The sequence below is a fragment of the Pecten maximus genome, chromosome 6, assembly GCF_902652985.1.
Source record: "Pecten maximus chromosome 6, xPecMax1.1, whole genome shotgun sequence".
Lineage (NCBI taxonomy): Eukaryota > Metazoa > Mollusca > Bivalvia > Pectinida > Pectinidae > Pecten > Pecten maximus.
This window is the reverse complement of record NC_047020.1, coordinates 38,220,208-38,238,998: the sequence shown is the minus strand read 5'-3', so window position 1 is coordinate 38,238,998 and position 18,791 is coordinate 38,220,208. Positions and strand designations below refer to the sequence as shown.

General features: G+C 36.9%; 1 protein-coding gene across 1 annotated transcript in view; it reads left to right on the top strand.

The window, feature by feature from the left end:
- The first annotated feature begins 60 nt into the window (after positions 1–60).
- Positions 61–18,791, top strand: part of LOC117329710 (cytoplasmic dynein 2 heavy chain 1-like) — a 58,822-nt gene continuing 40,091 nt past the window's right edge. Inside the window, 29 exon segments of the mRNA XM_033887790.1 lie at positions 61–94; positions 504–732; positions 1,447–1,753; positions 1,900–2,145; positions 2,734–2,921; positions 2,923–2,967; positions 3,377–3,493; positions 3,495–3,626; positions 4,084–4,157; positions 4,964–5,123; positions 6,382–6,557; positions 7,135–7,330; positions 7,826–7,934; positions 8,516–8,664; positions 9,097–9,195; positions 9,990–10,358; positions 12,543–12,670; positions 12,999–13,242; positions 13,372–13,521; positions 13,862–14,064; positions 14,570–14,725; positions 14,879–14,990; positions 15,326–15,496; positions 15,883–16,041; positions 16,393–16,616; positions 16,797–16,929; positions 17,208–17,438; positions 18,008–18,127; positions 18,242–18,516. Coding sequence (XP_033743681.1) covers positions 532–732; positions 1,447–1,753; positions 1,900–2,145; positions 2,734–2,921; positions 2,923–2,967; positions 3,377–3,493; positions 3,495–3,626; positions 4,084–4,157; positions 4,964–5,123; positions 6,382–6,557; positions 7,135–7,330; positions 7,826–7,934; positions 8,516–8,664; positions 9,097–9,195; positions 9,990–10,358; positions 12,543–12,670; positions 12,999–13,242; positions 13,372–13,521; positions 13,862–14,064; positions 14,570–14,725; positions 14,879–14,990; positions 15,326–15,496; positions 15,883–16,041; positions 16,393–16,616; positions 16,797–16,929; positions 17,208–17,438; positions 18,008–18,127; positions 18,242–18,516 — 4,874 coding nt within the window. The 5' untranslated portion in view covers positions 61–94; positions 504–531.

Genomic DNA, 18,791 nt, shown 5'->3' with positions numbered 1-18,791 from the left:
GCGTCCAGATCAACCAATCAAAATGTTTGTTACTTTGTTGCTGGAGCTGCATTCCTAGGCAAGCGAAAGCTGCTTCACATGTTGTAAGAATTATGTGAGAAATCTTTATATATTTATCAAATTTTAAAGACAGTTAAATTTCGTTGAATCGCTTGATATAACTGTTTAAATTAATGCTGACCGATGAATCAAATTAAGGGAGTATTTATTGTATGAACACCGACTCAGTCTTGCCACTCTTCTTGAAAGTTTTGATTTTGTGAAATGTTTGGACATGAAGTTAGATCTACTGCAGTTTATTTCTGTAACAGACTATTTTGAAATATTGTATGTTATCAAATTTTAGCAATGTTTGCAGATAATGTGTAAAAAATGGATAATATAATATATACAGGAATTAAATTTAAACAAAAATTAGTTTTGTAAAATCCCAAATAAAAAGTATTTTGAAATACTATTTTCACAGGTCAGTGAAGTTGCTTGATAAATTGCCATTTTTACAGGAATGCTTGAAATCCAAACGATATCAAAATGCCAGGAGGGGATTCAAGGAAAGAATACCTGTTGGCGACAGCAGCCAACTATTTTGGCGTGCCACCGACTGATGGTGTCATCACTACTCTTGGGGACACTCCATCAATGAATAGTTTCCTCGATGATGGAAATGTTCCTGTGTTGGTGGCTCGACCTGATGCTCGCACCAGTGGACGACGTCTGCTCCTATCAAACAAGGTAATGTGTTGATATGGTAATGTAGCTACAGTTGTTGAAGTTCACAAGTTGGGTACACAGTGGTCGATATACACTCACCTGTCACCAAAATCAAACATTGTTTTATTCCCCTATTGGCTGCAAAAATGTTGGGGTCGCTTCGCGTGGCCATGTGGGTTTTCTAAGGGTACCCCAGTTTTTCTCCAAAAGTAGATTATTCTCTTCCAATCTGGCCAGATAGATAAAGTTAACAGTTTAAATTTCACAAGTTTGGTCTTTAGTCAGAGTTTCCTCCAGCCTGAACACATATGTAACAGATATGTTAGCAGAACTGTGGATTGGGTTATCGGCAACCAGACAGCTCAGTTGGTAGAGTGTCTGGCTAGTGTTTGGAGGTCCCAGGTTCAAACCCCAATCTGGCTGCTACATTTACTCTTTCTCCTGTTACAGATATGTAAAAAAAAACACAGTAGTATATACTTGTGTGGTAGATATACATGTAGCAAGATATAGTATAAATGGCTCCGTTTAGGTTAAAAAATTGAAACTGCATGTACAAAGTGCAGGTCTCTCATGGAAAGAGTTACTACATACATTGATAGCTATAGTTTGACAATGTAGCGGAACTGGACTGGACTTAACGTCCATGGTTCTAAGACGGTGTCAGTACAGTTCCGCAACAACATTATAATCAATAAATGTACATTTGGTAATTAATGTCTTATCACTTTTCAGATTGAACCTAATGACCAGAAGGAAAAAGTAATAGTTTTCTTTAAAATCCGCCCTGATGTGATTACTCCTGATGACCTACATACTAACATCATTGTATCTACAATGGTAGATTCCCCACTTAGCACCCTCTACCATGCCGTCCAGAAGATTTATGCTCCACTGCTACTTGAAGATGGCAAATGGAGCCGGAATCTTGACCCGAAGCTACAAAGTCTGATAAGTGAGCTGGAAGCAGGATTAGGAAGTGCTATCAGGAAGCAGGATGCTTCTTTCGCTGGCAAGTCAAAGGATGGCGACAACTTGGGATGTAAGTTTGTCTCTTAGGAAAAAATCGAAGCAAAAGATCTTTTTTTAATTTTCTTTCAATTCTTTTGATTACTAGTGATGTACTGATGATAGAATTGAATGTTTCAATCTTGTTCTAACGACTCCTGAAAAAATGTATGTTTGTAGCTATTCTGAGTCCATCCGATGAGTTCCAGTACTGGGCAGATCAGTCAAGAAGTAGTGAGCGAGCATCTAACTTTGTGGACTTGTTCAAACCCATTTCTAAGGAGTTCGGGGGACTGGATGCTATGGGACTTCAGGATGTGATGGAACTGGTAGAAGTCACACAGGACACACTTGATGAGGTGTGGAAAGGGGAGGACAGAAACCCGTACCCGGAGGACAGGATGAAGCACCTCATGGACATCATAGGTTTGTTTGTTTCCTGTCAGAATTTATATACATGTACATTCAAACTATAGATACAAAAATTGCTTACTGTTACACTTGAAAAATATGGAACAGTTCTGAAAATATTTTAACCTGAAAAGGGAAATAAGTGGGTTTTTTTTCTCAAAAGGTAAGCACTCTAAAAGTAATTTCATGATCCTGACCCTGACAGATAACCCTTGATAAGGCCATGGGCACCTGCCCTGAAACAGTTCATAGCTTTTTTCATAATCTTTAAATTTTACATTGAACGGCTGTTGATATTGAATAAAGATTGCTACCAGCTTCCTTGAACTTTTGAGATCCTTATATGACCATAGCTGTTGTTAAGATATTAAACAAAACATACTCTCCTCCCCCCCCCCCCCCCCCCCCCCCAAAAAAAAAAAACTGAATTTTCTCGATGAATCTAGATACATGTGTCTGCAACGGAAATAATAAATAAAACCGCATTAAATGATTTACATTGTGTGTAACATAATTTATATCAGTATCATAAATGGTTGATATCTAGACCCTAATTACATAATCATGTAACTATTATGTAACTAATGCTGTGGTGTACACTAGGCGGATCCTTGGGAAGGTATGTCCAGAGAAAGCTCGCAGAGGAAGACCTATGGCAGGGTGATTATGGACAGGTCAAGGAATCCCTGCGGTCAGGTGTGGCCATTTGTGAACGTTTTGTTGGAGTATGTGAAACATTGACCACTCAATTCTGGAAAAACTTTCGACCCAATCCTTGGAAAGGAGAACGCTTTCACCCCGGAAAACCTTAAGAAGCTGGCTCAGAGATTAGAAGAGGTTTGGTGTAGTTTTGATAAATGGTTTATGTTTCCAAAGCAAGGTTTCCAATATATAGATTTCAAACAAAATAAAAGTAAAAAGAAAAAAAGTGGCAAATCAATATTTATTTGAACTTTATATAAATTATTTTATTTAGTAAATATTGGTAATATACTAAGTAAGGTGATTTGAACAAAAAGTAATTAGGAATACATTGTAATTAACATGTAACTAATTTGTTGTGATAATTTTGGAAAGGATGAAAAAAATGTGGTTTTGTCTATAAATAAGTTGAACTGGTTTCACTCATAAATGGATAAAAAAGCAGAAGTTCATACAAAATATGACAAATTTATAATATATCTGCAATGATAATTTGATCTGTCTATTGCTGTGAGTGATAAACATATCCTTTTTTCTTATACAGATTCTGACTCTGAGGATTGTTCATGAGCAGCAGGTACAGCTGTTGAGCTCCCAGGAACAGAAGGAGCTACGTACGGTAGATGCTTTCTCTCCTTTTGTAGGCTTGAACCCCCTACAAGTACAACCCTTACACAACACCTCTCTGGAACGCTGCAGTCGCTCAGTATGACAAAATAATGTCGCCAGTGGAACAGAAAATCGCAGGCAAACTAAGAAGTCAAGTGAAGGCTCTTGAAGGCTATCCACAACAGGTAGGAGAATTTGGTTGAAGTCATATTTTATTTTAGATCTAGATCCATATTTTCTCAGAAATTTGATAATCTGATAATCACATACATTTAAAGAATGAGGAATTAAAAAGGAAAGACAAGATTTCTGATTTAATTGTAGGTGGATGGGATAGATGTTTAAATTATTTTAGAAATCTTAACATGTGTCTTAGAACAGGCCTCAAAAAACCTTCGCTGTAGTATTGAAAAGTGCAGGCAAGTCAAAGTGTATAGTTCATGAAGCAAATGATTTTCAATATTTTTAGGAAGTAATTCATTGCTTAAAAACCTTGATATTTTTTAATTCTTAAAACTGGCTTTACAGAATCTAATTATTCATTTAATGACCATAAGTACAAATGTTATGTTATGTTTTCAGTAATTATATTAAAATTAAAAGTTTTTAAAGCGTTTTAAAACCTTAGTCTTCATTTTTCAGCTGTTGAGAGAGTTTCAAAGATACAAGGAGCTCATCAAGCGCCCTAATATCAACAAAGAGATGGTGTCGGAAAGGTGGGGGTTAAAATAGATTTATTTTGTAAAAGCTGGAGTGTGTAAAATACCAAATCATACACTGGAAAAGTGAAACAGAATGTTTAATACAGTCTTTGTTTTATAAGTTTCTAATATTAGGTTCTTTCTGACTATAACTTACAAATTTTTCAAGTTGTTTTGTGACATTTCTTACTCAAACAAGTTAATATATGCATGAGTTATCTCCCTGACATATATTTCAATTAACAAAAATTTTAAGTTGTCTTGTGACATTTCTAACTCAAACAAGTTAATATATGCATGAGTTATCTCCCTTACATATTTTTAGTTAACAGATAACATTTGTTCATAATTATCCCAGAGAACTGTTTTGTTTTTATGCTCAGTAAATAGTGTTATTATAATGATAGTTGATTATAAATTATTCAGCTGTAGCTGCTGAAATAGCTCAGATTAGAGATGAGTTATCATTTACGAGGAAAATAATTAAGATCAATGTATTAAAACTATATCCACATCATTAAGATTTCTTTACCTTTTGCAGTTTACTTGACGTTATTTTTTTTGTTTTGTAAAATGAATATAATTTAAGTTTAAATTATTATAATGACAGAATGATTAAAATAATAAAATGAAATAACAATTCATTAATGCACTGTTGGACAATGTTCAAAATTATACATACCAAAATGATTAGTTATAGTAATTATCAATTACTGATTAATTAATATCTGATTATTGATTGTGTCATTTCTATTACTGGATGTGGAGCTCTTCTTAGACATTAACATGATGGCATATATCCTAAAATGTGTAAATTGCAGAGAGACACTGCTGGGCCAACTGAACGTAAATGTTAAAGAAGTAGAGAACGATTTCCAGAAAAGGACTGGACAGCGACCGGGAGGCAAAGGGGTGCCCAAGGGAAAGAACTTACCAGAGATTGTCAACAACATGGTGTATGTCCGACAACTTGAGGCACGGGTAAGTCAAATGTGTTATAGATGAAGCAGAAAGTTTGAAAGTGGAAGGCAGGAGCAATGGTAACATACCCAAAGGGAAAAATTGCCAGAGATTGTCAACAACATTTACCAGGGATATTTCAATTGTTTAGAGGAACAAGAATTTACCTCCAACATTGAGTGCCTAGAAGTTTATTCTATTTTTAGATTTTGATAAATTACAATTACGAGTGAGATTTTCTTATAGAATTTGTACTTTATATCAATGGAAATTGCCTAATTATTTTAAATCGCATAGTATTTAAACAGAATTATACCCTTTCAATTGATATAATGTACAAATTCTATAAAAAAATCTTACTTGTAATGGTAATTTGTTAAAATCTAAAAATGGATAAATTTGAGATACGGCCCTGTTCTTCTAGGCACTCCATGCTTAAGATACGTCCTTGTTTCTCTAAACAATCAATTTTTGCATCTGGAAAAATAGGTATATGCATGTATAATTCAAATCTTATCATTGATGAGATTTGGGTTAAATAGAGAGCGTAAAATTATGAACATGATGAAGGTAAGAATCTTTGTCGTATATTTGGGGAATAATGTATGTGCTGTGAAACCATCTTTAGGTATATATGTCTTATAGATACAGACATTTTTTTTTTTTAAATGGACACAAAATGAAAATATCAACATAGGATAAAAGATGTTTTTTATATCTTGTTCAAATAATTTGAAATATTTTGTATAGATGTCTGTATACACAAACTAAGCCGCACGACTTGACACTCACCGTACTGTCTGTCTGTCTGTCCAGTTACTTTAACACTAGGCTTAGCCACCATCATTTGCACATGTCATTTTCCAATAGTTACTTTATCTAAAGAGACACATATTCATCAAGATGAGCCGAGGTTGCTTCTTTTGGCCTCTGACTTACATTTGTAGTTTTCATCATCAAGTACCGCACAGTGGAATTTAGCATAAATGTTCTTACACCCTAGAATTCTGCTACAAAGGGGGCCGCGATGGCCAAGTGGTTAAGGTGTCCCGACACTTTATCACTAGCCCTCCACCTCTGGGTTGCGAGTTCGAAACTTACGTGGGGCAGTTGCCTGGTACTTCCCATAGGCCGGTGGTTTTTCTCTGGGTACTCCGTCTTTCTTCCACCTCCAAAACCTGGCATGTCCTAAAATGACCCTTGGTGTTAATAGGACGTTAAACAAAATAAACCAAACCAAACCAAACCAAACCAAATACTGTTGTTTATGTCCCCCCAGGTTGAAGAAACCATTAAGACTGCTGAGACCTTGCTGGGAGACTTGGCTGGGTTCAAAAAGTTCAGGAAGGATGCACAAGAGCTTCAAGACGAGTTACTGAACTGGCGGACTGAGACCTACGACGACTGGACCCGCGACATGCTTGACCGGATCAACGACACCAGGGAACCGCTCAGGTATTCATGTTTAAATTCTGTTCATTTGATATGATGTTCTAGTAAACACTTGAGTTAACCCTTTGCCGCATGTAAGTGTCTCTGGACGCCTTTAAAACAACTTCGGGTAACTATGGCAATAAAGGCTTATTAGAGAAATTGAAAACAAAAACTTAGATTTTAACTTGAATTTTACAGAGTTATGGACATATTTTAACTCATGAATTTCAAAGGATTTTTTGTCAAAGCCTTATATCATGTGCCACACACAAATGGTCCTCTGTCTATTTACTTGTATTTCTGTCTGTCTAAATTTTCATTTCTGTAGATTATATCAGAACACTGACGTTTAAAATATTTGAAATTTTACTGTGTTATACCATATTTGGGTGTTAATGTACAATGTAGATTGGATGAGCGGTCCTAGTATAGGTCACTGTCACTAAAATAGATGTACCCCTTTAATAGAATAGTATGCAGGTTTACAATTATTGTGCAGTTTTGTAGACTTGCAAGTGTTCTAGTTTGTTAATAACCTTTAAGTGAAAGTTAGACTACTGGTGAATTCTAACCATCGATCATTATTGATATATTTCAGCTTGGAAACCAATGGTCGACTGATGGAGCTGAACCACAACACGGGTAAACTACGTGTGAATTATGGCGACCGTCTGGTGACCCTGATGCGAGAGGTCAGACAACTTGGATCCATGGGATTTGTCATCCCGGCCAAGATAACGCATGTATCTAACACGGCGCAGAAATTTTACCGACATGGCGTGGTCCTTAAACAGGTAAGAGGCTTTGTGTTTGGTTTACTCAGATAATACTTCTGAAATAGATTACTGTATTTATCCTGTAATAAACCAAGCGGGACAACGCATGAGCTAAATACTTTTTATAGAGGGTACATGGGTTTATTTTTGGACAAAGAAATAGCATTTGTTGGAAGTCTTTGGTCAGATTTTTACTAGACATAGGCTTATTGTTAGACAAAGAAATGGCATTTTTTGGTAGTTTTACGGAACTGCAATTGACATTGGTGAGATTTTTTACCAGAGCTTATTGTTTAATAATTACGGTACAATCATATTACACATCTTGCATTTTCATAAAACATTACTATCAGCCAAAAATATTTGTATTCAATGTACATTTTTGACATAGAGATTCCAAAATTACATTGTAACAATTGTACGTAAGAGATTCCAAAATTACATTGTAATAATTGTACATAAAGGTGTTATATTATGGTGCAAAATATATCAGATTCTGTACTTTTTTAACAGGTGGCCCATTTCTACAACACTATCGACCAGCAGATGATCACAAGTCAGCAGGCTATGATGTTGAACTCTGCCCTTGCCTTCGAAAAACTTGTCAAAAACCCAAAGTCAGGTAAGTGTTCTAATTTGACATTATATCATGGATGGAGTTGAAAAATAATATCAAAATCACGGGGGATATAAAAATCACTGTCCGTGACAGAGATTACCATATATTTCCTCCCTCATCCAAAGCATACCTCCACCTCTGGGTTGCGAGTTCGAAACCTACGTGGGGCAGTTGCCAGGTACTGATCATAGGCCGGTGGTTTTTCTCCGGGTACTCCGGCTTTCCTCCACCTCCAAAACCTGACACGTCCTTAAATTACCCTGGCCGTTAATAGGACGTTAAACAAAAACAAACCAAACCAAAGCATACATTTATTTTTTCAATTAATTTAGAGTTACAATTATTTTTATAAACCCCATTTGATAAAGACTTTCTCTGTGCATTCATAAGTCCATCCATGGAAAGATTGTGTACAAGATAATTCACCAACCCTTGGACAGATTCACACCAACAAGGTTTAAATCTGATTAAAATTTGGGGATTGTCAATTAAAATTAAAAGCTAAAGGTTGTACTTCACTACTTTTAGGATGGGTTGGAGTATATGTGACCACTGCTCACTTTTTTTTGTATTTTTTTATCCAGGGAGTAAATCTAAAGGAGAGAATGTAGAGATTACCTGGGACAATCCAGATGAACTTGACCACTACATCAAGAAGTTGCAGAAGGCAGCGGAGAGACTGACCACTGAGAACCGACGACTTAGGAAATCACACAACACTGTCTGTGAGAAGGTAGGAATGTTTATTAAAGCTGAATAAGATATGATATCAAATTTCTTGAATTAACAGATTCTGCATTGAGCTAGAAATTAGCTCAAACCCAGTGTTAGAATAATATAATCTGTAAAATGTGTATGTTAGATTTATTAATTATGAATGCAATTTTAATATGTCACACGCCCAAATGCTCATGACTTAATGCATTCAACAATTTTATTAATAAATTCATTATTACTGTGACACAAGTTTAAGATTCTGTTTATTAAGCAAGACAAATTTCCAGAAATATCAAAAATTCTGAAACTATTCTTCCTGAATTTTGATTCTGTTGTGTTGTGTCACACTATTATTATAGTGTTACTACACATGAATCATACCATTTTATAACACAGATGTATTAATATATAGCATGCATTAAATAAAGTTGATTTTTTGTTTACACAGACCCAGCAGTTGATGGGCATCGACCTACTCAGACAACAGCAAAAGTGGAAAGATGGACTGATGGACATTCGCCACCTCATGGCCAGCCTCGTCCAGCAGGTGAGATAAATCAACGCTGTGATGAATAGAATCTCATACTTCTTGCTCTGATATACTAGATTAGTGATAACCTGATCTCTTAAGTTAGAGATTTCTTACTATTATTTGGTGGCAGAGTGGTTAAGGTGTCCCGACACTTTATCACTAGCCCTCCACCTCTGGGTTGCGAGTTCGAAACCTACGTGGGGCAGTTGCCAGGTACTGACTGTAGGCCGATGGTTTTTCTCCGGGTACTCCGGCTTTCCTCCACCTCCAAAACCTGGCACGTCCTTAAATAGGACGTTAAACAAAAACAAACCAAACCAAACTTACTATTATTTAGAAAATCTTTCATGAAGGTACAGTTTAAATTATAAAGTGTTAAATACTGGTATATAAGTATACCTCCTATAAGTTCAAGGTCAAAGTCACACTAACTAGTTTAAAAAATCTAGGACTGGTTCCATTGCTTTTGACCCCAAAGGACATGGACCGATTGGACCAGATATGTTATGTTATGTATATGAAATAAGTATGAACTTGGGGATCTCTATTAAATTTACTTTTTGACAAAGACTTTTAGGGCCGGTGTTAACATGATATTTTTTTGACAGGTTTCATGCCTGAAATGATATATCAAATTTTAATTGAAAATAGATTTAACAGATTTTTCCACATTTATTGTACTGCTAGGTATGCGGTCAATTCTGTTTTCATGAATATTCATAAATCTTCTTACAAATATCATGGAAATTCTATGCTGAGAGGAGTTTGTATTTCCTTGTTGACTGATATGACTTTTGTTCTACCTGTAGGGGTTTTCCTCCGACAACATGAAGCCATGGAAGGCTCATTGGGACAGACAACTGTATAAATCTCTGGAGCACCAGTATCAGATGGGACTCGAGGCCCTCAACGAAAACCTGCCAGAGATCAAGGTCGAGCTGACCTTCAGACAACAGCAACTGCAGTTCCGTCCTCCATTCGAGGAAATCAAAGCCAAATACTTCCGTGAGATGAAACGTTTCATCAGTATCCCGAACCATTTCAAGGGTGTAGGGGATGAGGCAACAAACTTGATCTTCCCTGCAATCATCGACAGAAATGCTGAAGGCTTCATCACCTGCTACAGAAAGGCTGACGTCCTCTTTAAACGTCTGTATGCTGCTCAGGAGCAATTCAAGGTAAAATACCAGTATACACACATTGTCAATTACTTTCAATTTTTAGCTCACCTGGTCCGAAGGACCAAGGTGAGCTTATGCCATACCGTGGCGTCCGTCGTCCGTCCGTCCGTCAACAATTGACTTCTTCTTCATAACCACTGATCAGAATTTGACGAAATTTGGTCAGAAGCATCCCTATGGGTAGGGGACTCAAAATTATACAAATGATGGGGCTTACCCCCCAGGGGCCTGAAGGGCGGGGCCAAAAGTGGTCAATTTGGCTATATGATATAAACAACTTCTTCTCTGAAACCAAGCAAAGGATATTGCTCCTATTTGCCTGGAAGCATCACTATGAGGTGGGAATTCAAAATTGTACAAATGGTGGTGCTGACCCCCTAGGGGCCTGAGGGGCGGGGCCAAATTGGGTCAATATAGCTATATTGATATTAACGACTTCTTCTCTGGAACCGAGCAATGGATATCACTCATATTTGCCTGGTAGCATCACTTTGGGGTGGGGATTCAAAATTGTACAAATGATGGGACTGACCCCCTAGGGGCCTGAGGGGCGGGGCCAAAATGGGTCAATATAGCTATATTGATAATACCAACTTCTTCTCTGGAACTGAGCAATGGATATCACTCATATTTGCCTGGTAGCATCACTTTGGGGTGGGGATTCAAAATTGTACAAATGATGGGACTGACCCCTTAGGGGCCTGAGGGGCGGGGCCAAATATGTTCAATTAAGCTATATTGATTTAAACAACTTCTTCTCTGAAACTGAGCAAAGGATATTGCTCATATTTTCCTGGTAGCAACAATATGGGGTGGGGATTCAAAATTGTACAAATGGTGTGTGGCTGACCCCTGGGGGCCTGAGGGGCGGGGCCAAGAGGGGTCAATTTGGCTAAATTGATATGAACAACTTCTCCTCTGAAACTAAGCAATATATATTGCTCAATTTTGACTGTGAGAATCGCTTTGGGGTAGGGATTCAAAATTGTACAAATGACAGGGCTGACCCCAGGGGACCTAAGAGGCGGGGCCAAAAGGGGTTATTTTGGCAGAATTGATATAAACAACTTTTTCTCTGAAACTAAGCAATGGATATCTTTAATATGTGACTGGTAGCATTCCCTTGGGTTAAGGATGCAAAATTGTATAAATGATTGGGCCGACCCCTTGGAGGCTGAGGGGCTGGGCCAAAAGGGGTCAATTTTGCTAAATTGATATGAACAACGTCTCTGAAACAGCTCATATTTGACTATTAGCATCCTATTGGGGTAGGGATTCAAAATTGTATAAAGGAAGGAGCTGACCCCCCAGGGGGCAGAGGGCAGGGTCAAAAGAGGTCAATTGGTCTAAACAAGATCTTCTCTGAAACTAAGCAATGGATATCACTCACATTTGTGTGGTAGCATCCCTATGGAGTCGTGCCAAAAGTCAATTTCATTTCATGGATTAATGCACCTTTTGGTATTTTTAGTATTAAAATAAAACCAATGTACATGTACCCATATAAAATGCTTATGATATATATTGACATAGCAATACCAGCGACAAATATACTTAAGCATCATTCTTGTTTCATATCTCATGAAACCAGGTGAGCGATTCAGGCCCTCTGGGCCTCTTGTGTTAATTAGTTTTGATGCATGTGTAGATGTTAATGAATAATAACTTGACACCTTTATATCATCTAGCTGTGAATACTCATTGATTCATCTATTGGCCTTGGGAAGCTGTCTGGTGCTTCTGTATGACTCTCATGTCATCTTCATATTCAATAAGCAATTTTATTATTTCATATTCATTAAATTTTCTTACAAAAACTTTCAAATAAATTTTGTAATTGAAATACTTGTGTATGATTTACTCTGTCAAGAGCTGACAACTGTATAGGGCAACATGTTTTAGGCTAAATTGCCTGGAATTACAGTTTGTAGAGAGATTGATTACAGCAAATTTGTCTTTGTTATTCTGGACCTCTGATGAGGCCAAAACTCCTGATTAAGCAGTTTTTGATTTTAATAGAGAGTATGTACTGATCAGTAGATTTATTAAAAACTCAAATTTTTATCAATGCACAAAAGTTGAAAATGTCAAAATGCATTCTCAGTGTTGTAATCCACTCTGTTGGAAGTATTTTGGATCCTGGATCTTTTCTTGACTATCAGATGAAATCTTCCTTTACAGGAATGGGTAGTCTTGGGTGCCATCGACTTGGACCAGTTTGTTGAGGATAACCTGAAGGAGATATCAGACTGGGAGAGAAACTTCAAAGGGCTCAAGGCTCGTGGCAGGGATGCAGAAAAACTCCCAAAGTACATAAACTTTCCAAATGACAATAGATGTGTTGAACATTATCGAAAAGTTTCTCTTAAACTGTGTACTATTGGTTCTTCTCATCAGAGAAATGAATTATGTTCTTTTTTAGTTTTGAGTTCTCGAGGGGAACAAAAAAAAGTAATGATATGTCAATTAGCTTACTTGTAATTTTTTTCCTTTAATTGTATGAACTACTGATCTAGGTTTGCCCTCCAACAAAATTGTTAATCAATTTTTCCTTGTTTATAGATAAGGAAAATAATTCTGTTGGACAGGTTTAATAGTGATAAATTATTGCTTATTCCATTATTTGTGTGTTCACAGCCAGTTGAAGATTGACTGTCTGACGGTTAACACGACACCGGTGAAAGCCGTCATAGACGACCACATACAACGTCTGTTTGATGCCCTCGTCAACTCGCTGCGAAAAGCCATCAACTCGGATGTGACCACCATTGATACCTTCCTGAAGGGTGCCATGGAAACGCTGTCAAACAGACCTCAAACTGTGGAGGAGATCGGGGTTGCTAACGCAAAGCATGCTGAATTCTCCAAAGAGCGAAAGGAGGTTAGTCATATCTTCTTGTCAAATGGGATCTTAGGTTTACATAGAAATTGTCTGATAAAGTTTATATAAATAAATTATAATATTAAAATTCAATATTTGCAGTAAATAGTGATTTTACTTTTGAAATAGGTTCAGCCATTGTTTGAGCGAGCGGACTCGAAGAACAAACTGCTGAGGTCAGTAGCTGGAGGAGGTGTAGACTCCCTGAACCAGCTACAGGGATTCTGGGACAAGTTTGAACTGATGATGGAGAGCCACCAGCTGATGGTCAAGGAGCAGGTCAGTGGTCACTGATAGATATATGTAGATAAGAAATAAATTTGGATAAAAATGTCTTAACTTTTGAATAGCAAAACCTAAAGCAAATAAATTAAAGAGGCCACTGTTCGGCCAATTTATCATCTGATGTAACTACCGGGTATACAGATAGTGTGACACTTTGATTTCAAACACTAAATATTTGTTTTCCAAAACATTTACAGAATAAAATTCAATGGAGAGCCATATAAAAGATATTATACAAAAAATAAATCTGTTTTTCTTCAAAGTATATGCCCAGATTAGAATCAATAAAACAACAAACTGTGACAGTCATTTTCTTTTTTCCAAATTTTTCTAGGTGGATGTGATGAAGACTAATGTGGACTCTCGTGTGAAGGCCTTCACACAGGAAGTTGAGAAGTTTGCCGCCAGGTGGCACCAGCTGAAGCCAGGAGATGATGCACTGGACGGCAACCAGAAGAAATGTGAAGCTGCAATGCAGATCATCAAAGACAAGCGACAAGAATTTGCAGAGCTGGAGAAAAACAGACAGTCCCTTGTGTAAGATTATTTCAAACTGAAAAAAAAAAAAAAATCATTTCTTTTATCTACAAGTCATCACTTATTCTGCTCAGGAATAAAGGTTTGAATTCTAAATAATTTTAATTACCCTAGGATAGTAGTAGAATTTAGATTTACTGACACTTTTTAATTGTTTTGACTAACTGCTGATTAAGAAGTTTAAGTTAAACTTTTGTTAATATTTTGGCCTTATTCCCATCAAAGCAGGAGTTGTAGTATCATTATACACTTCATGAAATGTTCTTATCCATAAAAAAGTTTATATTAAAATATATATTATAGGGGCTATTGATTTGTTTGAGTAAGTTTCTTCCACTGTTAAATTTTTATTTGTTTCAATTACAATTTCCATATCAAATATGTGAACAAGAAATTCAACCTTGAAATGGAGATATAGGATATATGTTTGTAGAATTTCGCTGGTGAAAGAAGTTTCATGAAAGATTTATTATGGGATATTGTAAATGGTTTCTTTCTGCTACAGTAATGACTGTGAACACTTTGGAATGGACCTGCCAGAGTTGGAGCTTGCAGATGAGCTCCGAGCAGACATGGCTCAATATGAAAACATGTGGGGCTTGTATGAGGAATTCAACAAGGGCTTACAAGAGCTTGCAAAGGAGGACTGGATCTCTTTCAGGTAATTGTATTTTTATAGTTAAGCATACCCAACTTACAAGTTGCATTGTTAAGGTGAAAACTCATCTCATAGCCTGCAGTAGCAGATTGTTTGTTTATCATAAGCTGTGATCAAATATATATGTATCAACCAGTTTGGTTGCTATGCCAACAGGAGTAGGACATACATGTTTGAAGAGTTCCTCGGAAACTGGTACGAGAAGCTGAAGACTGACGAAGCAACAACCATGACAGTCAAGCTTCAGAAGGACATAGAAAAGTACAAGGTATGCTTATTCTAGGTCATTGAAAAGCTTTCATTTGAAAGACTGATGTACCTGAAATAATTGAATTTCTGCAAACAATTTCTTTACTTTTTTGACAATTAACAAGTTACTCATATTCATATATCTTAATTTTCAGCACTTTGAAGTTGTTTAAAAAGTGAAAATATTATTCCTTGCAATCAGAATGTTTACAACGTAATATTTATATACCTATCATTAATCTATATATAATTTATTCAAATTAGTTTTTATAAACATATTATTTATTATATGGAAGACAAAGCTCATTGTTTATAGATAGAAATCATGTGTACAACATGTTGTTTTGTTTACAGAATGTATTGCCAGTCCTGAAGTGGGTCCGGGGCGAGCCTCTCTCCCAGGATCATTGGATGGAGCTCTTCCAGATGCTCGGAATGCCTCGTGGTACCACCCTGGAAAAACTGAACTTTGGAACTGTCCTAGGTGCTAGTGATGCCATCATTGCTAATGCAGATGCTGTCAAGGTGAGCCAAGTATTTTGATGCCACTCAAGATTATAAATAATCAGAAATTATATTTTAGAATAATTTGCTTGGCTTTCTAAACATTTTCTGACCACCACTCAAGATTATAAATAATCAGAAATTATATTTTAGAATAATTTGCTTGGCTTTCTAAACATTTTCTGACCACCACTCAAGATTATAAATAATCAGAAATTATATTTTAGAAAAATTTGCTTGGCTTTCTAAACATTTTCTGACCAATTCTTTTTGTGTAGACAGCTAACTTTGATATTTTTTGTCATTTTTTTAAAATAAAAATATAAGAAATAAGATGTTGTATTTGTATGTTTGCATAGATATGCAGTTGTAATAAGTTTTGTAAGATACTGGGTGTTGTTTTTCAGGAATTGAACCAGAGAGCCCAAGGGGAGGTAACTATAAGAGAAGCCATCCGGGAACTTGACTTGTGGGGTGCTGGGGCCATCTTTACCCTCACAGAGTATGAGGACAGCAACAAAAACAGCATGATGCTGATCAAGGATTGGAAGGACCTTGTCAACCAGGTAAGTAATCATCATATTGTAATAAGTAAATAAAAATTCAAACAAATTTTCTATATCGGTAAGAAATTGCTCTGAAAATCAGGATTGGCTATTGGAACAAGTTTGATGCTCAACAGCAAAACCTATGAGGGACATTATTCATATTTAATTGTGGTACCATTACATTTAGAATTTGTTAGACTGAGTGGGAAGTTTTCAGTAGTGATGAATTATTGACTCTGGAAATGAACTTTCCATTTTCTGTTTTGATTTTTTATTTCTAAATTTTTTTTTTTAATGTTTGAAATAAGAAATTTATATATTTTGTATCTTTAAGCTGAAAAAAACTACAGAAATTTCTCTTGTCACCAGGTTGGAGACAATCAGGCCCTGCTCCAGTCCCTGAAGGACTCTCCCTATTATAAGAGCTTTGAGGACAAAGCTTCGGTATGGGAGCAGCGTCTGGCAGACCTCGACGAGTACCTACACAACCTCAACCAGATCCAGAGGAAGTGGGTCTACCTCGAGCCCATATTTGGGCGTGGAGCTCTCCCAAAGGAACAGGGGCGCTTCAAGAGAGTGGACGATGACTTCAGGTGATTATGAAGTTTTCTTAAATGTTGTATGTAGAAAGGTGACATTGGATAGATTACTATGGGTATGAAATATGGTAAATAACATTCCTTTATGTTAGAACACAGATAATCTTCTGATAAAACTAAATGGACAAATATGAAAAAAAAGTCTCAGTGTTCTTGTCTGATTGGTTATTATAGGAACATCATGATGGATGTGAGGAGAGACAACCGCGTTGTCTCCATGACACAGAAGGCAGGGCTACGTAACCTCCTCACCACCATGCTTGATCAGCTACAGAGGTGCCAGAAATCTCTCAATGAGTTCCTCGAGGTAATGGTTTACTGTTTTGTTTCTTTTTCTATGTTTCAAACTCTGAAGAGCCCTTACGTTATTGACCAGAAGCAAATTGTAAGATTAAAAAAAAAATGAAGCAAGAAACCTGATGTAAAATTGTCAAATGTCATGTCGTCCTAAATACATACATCAACTGCTATTTAATTTTAGATTATGTCAAATTGTTAAAATACTGACATTGTTGGTGTCCTTAACAAACTTATGTTTTGAAGAAAATACTTTACATCATATGTTTTTGTGTTTCTGTTAATCAGGACAAAAGATCCCTGTTTCCAAGATTTTACTTCATTGGTGACGATGATCTTCTGGAAATCCTCGGCCAGTCAACGAACCCCAATGTGATCCAGACCCACTTGAAGAAGCTGTTTGCGGGTATCCACTCAGTGGATTTCGATGAAAACAATCAGCACATCTTGGCGATGAAGTCCCTGGAGGGTGAAGTGGTACCGCTGAAGAAAAAAGTGAAAATCATGCCGGAAGTGGAGGTAAGCGTATAGATTTTCTGTATCACTCCTAAAGTGTCAGAAACGGTATTTACTTCTGACACCATTTTGAAAATTTTGTATTAATTAATGCTTGGTCTTGTAAGTCATGTGAAGATTTTTTCAGCACTTGTCGACATGTAATAACTTTAAAAGCATTCCACCTTCTTGTGAAGCTGGTTAATGTTGAGAACCCTCAAGCCTGCAATGTTTTATTCTTCCTATACAGTGACTCCCTGGGTACCCATTGGTATCCAATCTCTAGCCATCATACCACCTTAAGATCCTACCTATATTGGACCAATGTTTGCTCTTTTCCCCATTTTAAAATTTGTTTGCACCACATAAGGCTTGAATCATACACACAATGTCAGCATGGATTTGGGGCATATATCTTTCTCAAATATTCTTTAATGATGTACATACATGTATTTAAATTTTTTAAGTAATGAATAAAAACAGACAATCATTAGGTGACTGTGATACTATCACTAGTTATACATTGTAGAAAAATAAAACGATCAAACATCATAAAAAAAGTTAAATAACCAGATCTTTACAATATTATGTAGGTGTGGTTGAGCAAACTGGCTGAGGAGATGAAGGCCACTCTACAGGAACTGCTCCGTGAGTGTCTTCAGGACGCGAAAAAGAGCCAAGGAGGACTGGACCCCAGCAAGTATCCTTCACAGGTACATTTTAAACGTTATAATCTTTCTCAGATTTAGTTTTACCTGGATTATTTTTATACAGTTACAAAGTTCTAGCATGACATCAATATAATTGCTTGTTATTCTTTAATGTAGGTGCTTTGTCTGGCGGAACAGATCCGGTTCACTGAGTCTTGCGAGCAAGCCATCGGTAAGGGTAACCTGGCCGGTTACCAGCGTGAGCTTGAGGCACAGCTCGAGTCATACACCAGTGTGGACCTGAGTGAGGCCAGTGGGGTCGAAGGTCATGTCCTTGACCTCAAGCTCAAGGCTCTGATTCTGGATACGATCCATGCCATCGATGTTGTACAACATCTGACTCAGCAAGGATGTCGCAATATCGCAGATTGGATGTGGAACAAACAGCTCAGGTAGAGCCCCTTGTCCTGCTCCTGTTAATCACTGTCTTAAACATATGTTGTTTGACTTGATAGAATAAAACTTTCAATTATTAGTCCCCTACAGGTGAAAGTGGGGGGACTATAGGTTTCCTCCCCATCCGTCTGTCTGTCCATCTGTCTGCCTGTCCATCTGTCTGCCTGTCCATCTGTCTGCTTGTTCGTCCGTTTGCCAGTCTGTCCACTCAGTTTTCCACACTTTTCTCAGCCATGCTTCAAAGCATGATGGTGAAAGTCGGTATATAAAT